Source organism: Nanorana parkeri, unplaced genomic scaffold (assembly GCF_000935625.1).
Source record: "Nanorana parkeri isolate BGI_ZX_2015 unplaced genomic scaffold, ASM93562v1 scaffold586, whole genome shotgun sequence".
Classification (NCBI taxonomy): Eukaryota; Metazoa; Chordata; class Amphibia; order Anura; family Dicroglossidae; genus Nanorana; species Nanorana parkeri.
Genome location: NW_017306854.1, coordinates 349,339 through 360,473, shown reverse-complemented (window position 1 = coordinate 360,473; position 11,135 = coordinate 349,339). Strand labels below are relative to the sequence as shown.

Sequence of the window (11,135 nt, the reverse complement as noted above, 5' to 3'; positions counted from 1 at the left end):
CACCTGCGATGCCGATCTGCCCCGGAACACCTGGGAAAGCGCTGGAATGCTTCACCTATTGGCGATCACACATTCCACTAAAAAATTGGGCAGGATCACACATTCTAACGTAGTCACAAACTTTGATAGAACACCGCCATAAGCCTGGGGGGCTGTACCAGGGGCGGCATAGCAGAGGTGACAGGGGAGGGGGTGAAGGAGGCCAGGCCCCAGCAGCAGCAGGTAAGAGGAGTTGGGAGGAGGTACAGGGAAAGGGACCCCGGCGACCAGCCCACCTGAGGCCCTACAGAGGCCCCCATAGCGAGGCACTCAGATGGACTGTGCAGGATATATGGTGTGCTCTGCAGGGTCTCAGGTAATCCCAGAGTCCAGTGCGTTACTAAGCCCAGAGTCCAGAGCGTTACTAAGCCCTGATCCCAGTACGTTACTAAGCCCACATATACCTATATACATGCTATACATAGCTTAAAGGGAAAAAAACGATATATGCCATGTTATCTTCATTTTAGATGTCAAAAGGGTTTTGTGGCTCCCGGTGTTTTCTTTTCTGTGGCAAAAGGGTCCAAATGGATCTTTGAGTGTTTAAGGTTGCTGACCCCTGTTTTAGCTATACAGCATTGGGAAGCCTATATAACCGCACACATCTAAACAAGCCTATTGACAGTAATGACATTCATTTAACACTCTGCATACACATTACAGACGCTGGTGGCTGTGTGACCCGACTATGTACATGGTGCAAGGATGCTTCAAACCCTGTCCATGGGAGCATGATTTCATTGTGAAAAGGGATGGTTTGGTAATAAAGTTTCCCGTTAAAATGGCTTTGTTGATGTTTAATGACAGCGTTGTGTGTGAGTGTCTATAGACAGGCAGCGTGTAGCTGTGTATGCCACTCCTGCACACACATAATGATTTTAATTGGCTGAGTTGCTAGGTGGCAGTGCTGCTTTTTGTGAGAATGTGAGAAAACATCTTTTCTCCTCGGAGAGGCAAAGAGCGGCAGGGGGAGCGCAGAAAAATGGAGGGAGGGGGGAGAAAGCTGAATGCGGCGTAAGCTTCAGCTGCTAGCTGTGAGGAATATCAGCTGAGCCAGAGCGAATGAGGACGTTTTTGGGGTCACAAAAGACCCCATGTAAAAAAACGAACACCATTGTCGGACACGCTATGGCATCAGATGCCGAAGACCCAGTCTATGTATCGGCTGTCAGTGTCGCGGAGGAGTCTCCTCTGGGAATCGGAGACAAAGCTGGAGAAGGACAGCTGGAGATAGAGGAAGAGGTGACAATGACAGAAGGGTCCTTGGTGCTTTGGGGTGAATTTCAAGGCACGCAGCAGAACGATGGAGAAGAAGAGGGTGACTGGTTCACAAGGGGTCTGCATGCATGCCTGTCCGATGGTAAGAACCTGCCAAAATATCATGGTCTCTCTTATATATAGCTATATCTATACATGTATGTATATAATATAAACAGGGTAATTATTTAGCTTTAGTCTCCCATCCATGGAGGAACCACAACTCGAAGCATAAAGAAAGCCAGCAAAGGAAAACATGGCTCAGGCCTCAGGTAGTATAATTTTAGTTCACGTAACAGAATTCTGGTAAGGATAATATGGTTATGGCCTTAGGTAACATCATTCTAGCTTTGATAATATAGTTCTGGTCCTGATAATGTGGTTCTGACCTCTTGTAACAAGGTCTGAATGCTAGTAACAGACTTCTGTTTACACGGATCTGCCTCGGGAAATACGGCTCTATTTGTGGCTGCATGACTCTGGCCTCTGGTGATATGATTTTGGCCTAGTAGCACAGGTTCTGGTCCTGGTAGTGTGGTTCTGGCCTACGGTGACAAGGTTCTTGATTGCATAATATGGCTTTGGGTCTGGTGATGTAATTCTGGTCTTCAGTAACAAGGTTCTAGCTTGCATAGTGGCATGGCTCTTGCGATATGAATCAGGTCTTTAGTAAAAAATCTCTTGCTTTTTTAAATATAGTGATGTGGTTCTGGTAGCACGGTTAGTGCCCCATGTTTTAGAGCTCTATGACATGATTTCAGCACTAGAATTTCGTTTTGCAATTGATAATGTAGTAACACACACACAGTTCTAGATTGCATAATATTGCTTTGGGTCTGTTGACAGAATTCTGTTATTTGGTAACAACCTTGCATGTTATGGTTCTTGTGATATAATTCTGGTTTGTAGTTTAAAAAAAAAAGACCTTGTTTTTTTAAAATATGGTGAAGTGGTTCCAGTAGTGCAGTTTAAGTTCCCCATGGTTTCAAGTTCTGTGCTATGATTTCATTACTAGAATAAAGTTCTGCTCCTGATAATGTGGCACTGGCCACTAGATTCCATTACTTCTTGTGGGTCTAGTGATGTAATTCTGGTCTTTGATACCACAGTTCTAGATTGTTTGATATAGCTTCGAGTTCTGTCATATCATTGTCATCTTTGGTAACAAGGTTCCACCTTGCATGGTGGCATCTTGTTATATGATTCTGGTCTTTGGCAAAAAAAAGCTCATGCTTTTAAAAATATGGTGATGGGGTTCTGATAGAACAGTTTTGGTGTACCATGGTTTAGAGCTCTGTGATATGATCTCAGCACTAGAACCATAAGTTTTGCTATAATGGAGCCTTGGGCTTTGGTAACAGCTCTAGATTGCATGATATGGTTTGGGTCTGGTGATGTCATTCGGGTCTTCGGTACCACACTTCTAGATTGCATGATGTGGCTTTGGGTTTGGTAATATCATTGTGATTTTTGGTAACAAGGTTCTAGCCTTTTTAATATGACTCTGGTTCTGGTGATATGGTTCCCAGTATGGCTCACAGTATGACTTTAATTCTGGCAATGTGGTTCTGGCTTTTGATAACTTGGTTCTCCTCTCATTATATGACTGGGATTCAGTTTATGATGTTCTGGTTCTCTTATTTTCAATTTACCTGCAGAGTTCTGCAACCATAGATTTATCTCTATAAAAATAGTACAGGTCTCCAGTGACTGGGTTCTCCCTGTGGTGATAGAGTTCAGTTCTGGTTATACAGTATGTCTCTCTGCTTCCAACAGAGTTCCAGCATCTGACAACATCCTATTACAAGTAATACAGTTGTGATCCTGGTAATATATTTCTGGTCTATGGTGACATGATGCTAGCTCTGGTTATTGGGCTATATCATAGTAACATGGTTCTAGCTTCATGGGTCTGGCTTCTAGTAATATGGTTTTGGTAAAATGGTTCTGCTAAAATGATTATTCATTTTGGCAACATAATCTTAGCAGTAGTAATAGTGTTGGCCCTCGCAAAGTTGCTTTAGACAGGTCCACGTGCACATTAAAGCAAGAGATAAAAATAAAGATAATATTTTGCAATTTCAGTCAGCAACACTAAAACATTTCTTCAGATTCCCCCCTTGAGCAACAATATACAGTCTACACAAATCCTGCAGTTTGCCCTCTTAGTTCCCTATAATCTGGATAGAAATTCCTGAGCTGGTGGTTGTACTGTCATCTGTTTGTGTTACTGTGTATATGCAATACCATGCCGCACCGCAGTATGATACACAGAGATTACATCCATACGAAACAGGTGATGTTTTTAATCAATTGGGAAAAAGAACCTCCAAAAAGATTTCTGCATTCCCTTTATCTGACCTTTATCATTCACCACGCTATCATTATCCAAGTTTATTTTTATATAGAGCACTGAAAAAATCCTAGTTGTCAAGTATATTTCTTCACATCACGCAAAGTGCTGCTTAAAGCTAAGGGCCTGATTTCTACAAAAATAGTCTTGTAATGCTGAACAAAAAAAAAAAACTTTTTAACTTTTTAAATAGCAGAAGTCTTGAAATATGTGCCCAGAGCCGTAACTAGCTCCTTTTGCGCCCGAGGCAAGAGCAGAAAATTGTGCCCCCCAACAGACATGTGCGGTAAGTGATGTCATGCGCCCTGCCTCTAGGATGGCGGCGCGCATGCCCAGAGTGCGCTTTGCAATAGCCAATAGCAAACTAGGTAATGTACCCGCCCACTGCTGCTGTCAATCAGCAGAGGGGGACCTGAATTTTTCGATCAGGTCCTCTTCTGGTGATTGAAAGCAGCTTGGGGAGAGCAGTAGGTATCTGAGGAGAAGCTGGAGCCTGTGCCACTCCTCTTCTCCCTGCAGAGCCACGGCTGTGTTGGCCGCCTGGTGACCTTGTTGCCAATGGCGCCCTGTGCTCGCCATGGCAACAGGGGCGAGGGGGAGCAGCCAGGCCGGTCCTGGCTGCGACCCCTCTCAGCTGCGCCTGAGGTGAGTGCCTCACTCGCCCCATGGTAGCTACAGCCCTGTATGTGCCATATGGGATCTGTAGTACTTCTGGACCTCTAGGGGAATTAATAAAAAATGATCTGAGACAAACTCTGTCTCAACTTCGTCTCAACTTCGTGCAATAAATGAATGATTGAAGCTGATTGGATGCTACAGGCAGGCAAGCGCACTATCTGGGATACAACTTGTCTCAGGCACTTTTTAATAATTTCCCTAATGTGTTTAGAGCACCATATAGGTGTTTAAAAAAAAACTCCAGGGAAAATTATTATTTACCCCTGTAGTGGGGCCATCCCCGCAGTGCAAGGGTTTAGTGCTCATTTTAGTCTAGGGCGGAAAATAACAAAGTTATACTCACCTGATCCTCAGAGCCGACTTGCTCTTAAACCGATCCCTGGAGCCTCTCTCCTCTACCGCTGCAGTGGTCTAAGGTCCCGTCAATCATCACATTCAATGCACTGTTTACAAGGATGCAAGGACACAGAGGGACATACCATACTGCAGTGAAGGAGGAGACAGGCTTAAGGGAGCGCTCTCGTAGCTGGCTGGCTCAAAGGATCGGATGATGAGGTTATTAGGATGAGCTGGGTGGCACGAGGGTGAAGCACTGGCTTCCAGTTGCGCTGTATCAAAATAAGCTCAGACTTAATAAGTGTCTGGCTGAATTTGATGCTGGAGTGCTTTTTATTTGAATTTCTACCATCAGTGCTTCCCTACCAACTTGGAGCTTTAAAAAGGACCAGTAATGTGGAATATGGGTCCAGAAAAGTCAGACAGAGGGCAAAAGACTAGTCCCTAGTATTCCATGTGGTCTACCTGTGGCTGATCTCATCCCAATTACTGGCTTACCGTGCCTTCCTCTGCACTGTGTCTATGTGGAGGCTGCCTTCTTGATAAAAAGAGGCCTTTGCTGCCTCATGTCCTAGATGCCCCCCTTGAGTATTGGTGATTTGATGACAGATGGGGTCATGATCAAGAAGCAGGAGGTTTGGTGGATGAAGCAAATATCCATATAATGAATAATGAAGCAGGGAGATGTTTGTCTGCAGGTCCTCAGTTACAGCTTTCTCACTAGCAAGAACTGTGAGCAGCACAGTTGTGACATCACCAAATCTCAGTCCAAATCTCACGAGACCAGCAATTAGGGGCAGCAGTGGCTTAGATGACCTCACACTGCAGATATACAGCGTTACGTCTGTAGAATGGGAGTGCCTAAGCACAGGAAGTGCACTGCTTTCTTGGCAATTTTTCAAAATAGCAGCTAACATTTTCAGGGCACTGCTTAGGATAACTTTGCTTTACACTAAATGTTTTAAAGTGTTGAATCACCCATTCACTTTTCATATCTCCTGGTGGATTTCACCACAATCTATATCACTATCAGAGAAGGACACATAATGGAATATATACACTGAGTGGCCAGATTATTATGACCACACCATCAGTACTTTGTTGGGCCACGAGATGACTCGACGAGATGACTTAGTTGGGCCACCTCGTGACTCCACAAGATGTTGAAAGCTGATGCAAGGAATCTGACACTGCACTGTTGCCCTTCTGTTGTCTTGTACCAGTCTTGCCACTCTCAGTTCTGCCCTAACATTGACTAGTCGCTGACGGTCACAATTCGCACGTACAGACCCAGATTTTCGGCTGACAGTCCAGTCTTTAAACACTTCAACAACAGCTGCTCTTGAACATTTAACAAATTCTGCTGTTTTGCTGATACTCGAGCCATGGCTCCGAGTGCCAACAATCATCCCACGTTAAAATGCTGTTAAATCGCGTTGTTTACCCATATCTTCAGGAAAAAAATTAACTTCTACTGTCGTGGTAAACAACCTGCTTCCCTATTTATAATGGTCTGGCCCCCTAGCAACTTCAGCGCGAAATTATAGCTAATTAGCCTACAAACGTCAGGCGGTCATAATAATCTGGTCACTCAGTGTATATATAGGTGTAATCCTGGACTCTGACTTTACCTTTCAGACCCTCATCCAATCACTGTCCAAATCCTGCTGCCTTCATCTCTGCAACATCTCCATAATATGCCCCTTTCTAACCAATGAAACCGAATTACTCATCTACTCCCTTGTTATTTCTCATCTCGACTATTGCAACTCCCTCCTCATTGGCCTACCTCTACACAGGCTATCCCCCCTTTAGTCTATCATGAATGGTGTTGCCAGACTCATCTACCTCAACATCCGCTCAGTGTCTGCAATCCCCCTCTGCCAATCCCTTCACTGGCTTCCAATCACCCAAAGAATACAATTTAAAATATTAACAACCACTTACAAAGCTATCCACAACTCTGCCCCCAGCTATATTTCCAACCTTGTTTCAAAATATCACTCAAAACATCCCCTCCGCTCTTCCCAAGACCTCCTGCTCTCTAACTCCTTTGTCAACTTCTCCCTTGCTCTCCTCCAGGATTTCTCTAGAGTCTCTCCCATCCTCAGAACTTCCTACCCCAATCCTTCCGGCTATCGCCTACTCCGTTTGCCCTAGGTGCACCCTGAAAACTCATCTCTTTGGGGAAGCCTCTGCCACCTCTGCCCAACAACTGAACTATTACTTTCTTAAACAACTCTCTCAAACAACTCTCTCACGGACAAGGTCCTTCTAACCATCTTCTCTTGAATTGTATTGTAACTGTAATGTCTTCCTTTATATTGTGAATCACTGCACAAACAGTTGGCGTTATATAAATCCTGTAATATAATTATGGGCTATAAAATAGAGAACCTATTTAGGAAGCATGAAAACATCATATTTATTTTTAATGGCAGCATAGAGGGTGTAAATGGATGTTGGAGGGTAGTCTCTAGTGCAGAGGGTAAGCATGCAGTCTCTACAAACCAGGGACTGCACATAGCAGTTGACTTGATAGGTAGGTCTTGTTTACTATACATTCTAATTGTGTAACTGTGACTGATCATTTGGTAATGATGACATCGATGTGCAATCTTCTGTTTCACCTGTATGCAAATACATCCAAGTAAGCTGTGATCTGCTGCATCCAGGAGAAAACAAGTCATGAGACAACATTTCTAACCGGCCCAAAAAAAGAAAACAAGAAGGAACTTGATCAAACACAAATTTCTGAAATGTGAGAAGTTGTGAATGCTCACTAAGAACTGTCTTTTTCCTCCGTTTACAGACAGCTGGGTGGCCTTCACAGACAGCGAGGAATCGCATAGCGATAATCAGGAGGTACTCATAACGCAATGCGGTGGCCGCTGGTGGTGTGAAAGTAGCACAACGCTCTGCACGAGAGACCATTTTCCGAACAAAGTAAGCCTGAATTAATATAAGTTTGTATTCAGCCATTTCATTTCATCAGTTTCTTGAACCATAAAGATTGTTGATGCATAAACAGTAATGTGAGAGGACCTAACACATATATTTATGATGATGTACATACGTATCATGTTTGTTGCTTATGTCTTTTCATTTTAAGGGAAACTCCAAAACTCAAACAATTAAATACACAGCTGGAACACATACAGTATGTATATATAGGATTTATATTAATTTGCCAAAGTGATTACTCTTTGATCCAAGAGGGTGACAGTACACCGCCATGGTTTGCTGTTCTGCGGACACAGTCAATTACCTCTCCTTTTGCATGCTATGTGGACTACTAATAGACAACACCATATTGGTTGCACATCGGTGCCCTACACATACTGTATGTGCCATACACATCATATTTATTTTCCTGCCTAAGTGGCATATTGAGAGTATGGTACATATGGCACATGCCCTGGGCGCCATTTGAATGAGGAGGTGCCACTCTGTGGGTCACTGAAAGTTCACTGACCAAAGGAGACAGCTGGGTGGGACTCTAGCTAGAGCGTCCCAGGTTGCTAAGATCCGGGCGAGGTGTGCCATACACATTACCCCGCCCAGCTCTTAGCAACCAGAGTAGGCTGAGAGAGGTGTATGCAGACTGAACACTCTGGCCAACGTCCTGCCCAGCTCCTGGCAACCTGTGATGTCACTAGTTGCCTGGAGCTAGATGGGATGTCGCCTGGCTCTTAGCAACCTGGGACACTCTGGCTGACGTCCCACCCAGCTCCTGGCAACCAGTGACATTACAGGTTGCCAGGAGCTGGGTAGGATGCCGGTGGCACAAAAGTAGATATGCATCTGGTCCCTTCTATGACCCCTCATAAGAACCTCTCATTTATAAGCTTAGAGAGCAGGCACTTCCACTGCAAGCCTCATTTCATCTTTTACCTGGAGAGTTGGTAATGATACTAACTAAACTGAACAAAAGTATGACTTTTTAAATGAATACTTCAATGAACTGTAAGGAGTTGTATATATAGTGTGCTATTGCGTGGTAATACCACGGTGGAATTTGGGATTGTGAGCACCCAGGACTCTCAGCCAGAGGGGCAGAGAGGTGTCAGGAAGCAAGGGTTTTTTCAGGGAAAGAACTGTATTTTCAGTTCTTTTCTGCATTCTGCTTGAGATCCTGGAACCAGGAGATTTCAAAAAGAATTGGGAGGGATGAGATCTCTATTCCTGGGTCCATGTTTGAGTGGTGACCAGCGCTTGATGATTGCACAGCTGTGCACAGCCCTAAGGCCTGGTTCACACCTGGGCGTTTTACAGAGCGTTCCCACCTGGGCGTATTTCAGCACGTAGGAACACCCTACGCCAAAAGAAGTACAGGAGCTTCTTTGGGGCGTATTTTCCACGCGTATCTATTAGGATACAGCCGGATAGACCTCGAAAACGCGTGCTTGACGCGCGTTTCTTTTACCGCAAATCGCTGTAAAAAGGCGCGGCATGAAACGCGCGGCAAACGCGCATATTCCGTACCCAGTGTGTACCCAGCCTGAAGGAAAGGGTGCTGACTAGGGTTCAGTGCTCCTGCTGGGAAACAGGAACAGATGGTGTTCAGAAGTCAGAAGGACTCCCCCAGAAGTCAACGTGGAGTCAGGTGGTGTATATGCTGAAGGCACATGAAGACAGCCAGGGAGGCTGGGAGAACTGGTGAGGCTGGGAGAGTCTGAGGGACCATCAGTACAAGTGCGGGACAGCACTTCAAAGTGGACCGGTGGGTCAGAATTATTAATGTTGAGTGGAAGCCAGGAGGCTAAACTTGTGTTGTTTTGCAAGCAGTGCATGAATGCTGTACTGAACAACCCCTGTGAGGGTATCCGATGTGGTGAACTTTCGTGCAACTAAAAGTGAGCTAAAAAAACTTAAATAGAAGATATTGCAAGTGGTCTGTGTTAGTGCCCTTTATTGCCACCTCGTAAACTAAAGGTCTTACTTTACTGCAACAAAAATTCATCACTGCCTCCAGGGGTGCTAATAATTCAGCATTTTCTGTTACTAAAACACTGGGACTGATCATGTGATTATAGTGGGGAAATTCTTCCATGTAACACTTGTATGAAGAAGTTCCTTCAATAGGCTTGTCTTTGTATCTGCAGAACAGAAGCAGGTAAGAGTCTGCAGAAAAGCCTGTGCAGTTTATAGTGAACTATAAACACCTAGGACAGTACAGCCTCCAGACGCACCAACTTTTTCCCAGCTCGTCAGTGCAGAGGGCATTTAAACTGATTGCAGTAACACTGTGTATTGTAGATCCTAAGCTGGTTAGTAGGCATAGCCCAGAACTTCGTAGACGAGACACCATACTTCCTGCGAGGTCCAAGCCCAATCCTAGCTTCTCTGGAACCTCCAGCAGATAACGTTTCTGCCTGTTTCTCCATCCCAAACACAGCTTTCTCCTGCACTGGCAGGAAAGCCGAAAACCCACCTGGTCGGACAGCACATAGAACAGATCACATCACGCACCCTCCCCCAGGCAGGAGGCTCAGGGGGGAAGAGGGTCTCAAACAGTCAGTCCCCAATATTTATGTCCTCCCCCAGCATGCACCACTGGACATAAACCTCCTAGTGATTGGCTAAAGAGACCACCTATTCATAACATGCCATTATTGGATGTTCTACTCCGGGTCAAGATCACGTGCAGAAGCAGGCAGTTACAATCGTAGGAGAAGCCAAATGAGCACAGACTACGGTATCAACATATCTAGACTGGATACAGAAGTCACCTCACTTAGGGCAAGGTGGCTACACTACTATGTCTGCCATGGCCCAGTAAGCCACCGTATGCTTATCTCTTATTAACACAGCCACATTAAAGTGACTCGGTCATAAAAAACCTCTGTGACCTATAAAAGAAGGCTTAACTTACCCATTGTCCGTGCTGCTAAACATTGCTCTGCCCACGAGTTCACGTCCCCTGAATTATGAGGGGAAACCAACATTTCCAAGAGTGGCAATCTTCTGGGTCACCTGTTTCCTCCTGTTGACCTACCCTTCACTGTAGACATGAGCACCAGCAAAAAAATTGGTTTGTTTTGTTTTGATTCGAATTTTGCGTTATTTCGTTTTTGGGAATTCGGGTCCGAAAGTCAATTCGTTTTCGGAATTCAGATTCGGACGAAATTCGTTAGCGGTAACCTGTACGAAACTTCGTTTCAAATTTGTTTCGTTTACGTTTCATTTGTTTGTTGCAGCAAAGTGACAAAAAGTTTTTTTTTTCTCAAATGTCACTCAGCTGCAACGAAACTTTGTCCAACAAACAAAATTTCGTACAGACTACTGCTAACGAATTTCGGAATCGGAAATTCGGATTCTTTTGCATTCGTTCAAAGCACCGCGTTACTTGCAGCAAAAAGAAATGCTGTCATCAATGGCCTTCCTTGCTTGGCTTGAAAGGTGGCATTCTTTGAGTTAGTTTTGAATGATGTATTGACAATGTGGTCTGTATCTCTCTTTCAGTCATATA

The 11,135-nt window shown here is 44.6% G+C and overlaps 1 protein-coding gene across 1 annotated transcript in view; it reads left to right on the top strand.

The window, feature by feature from the left end:
• Window positions 1-934: 934 nt before the first annotated feature.
• Window positions 935-11,135, top strand: part of LOC108791951 — an 18,713-nt gene continuing 8,512 nt past the window's right edge. Inside the window, exons 1-2 of the mRNA XM_018562590.1 lie at window positions 935-1,399; window positions 7,476-7,609. Coding sequence (XP_018418092.1) covers window positions 1,102-1,399; window positions 7,476-7,609 — 432 coding nt within the window. The 5' untranslated portion in view covers window positions 935-1,101. The remainder of the gene's footprint in view (window positions 1,400-7,475; window positions 7,610-11,135) is intronic.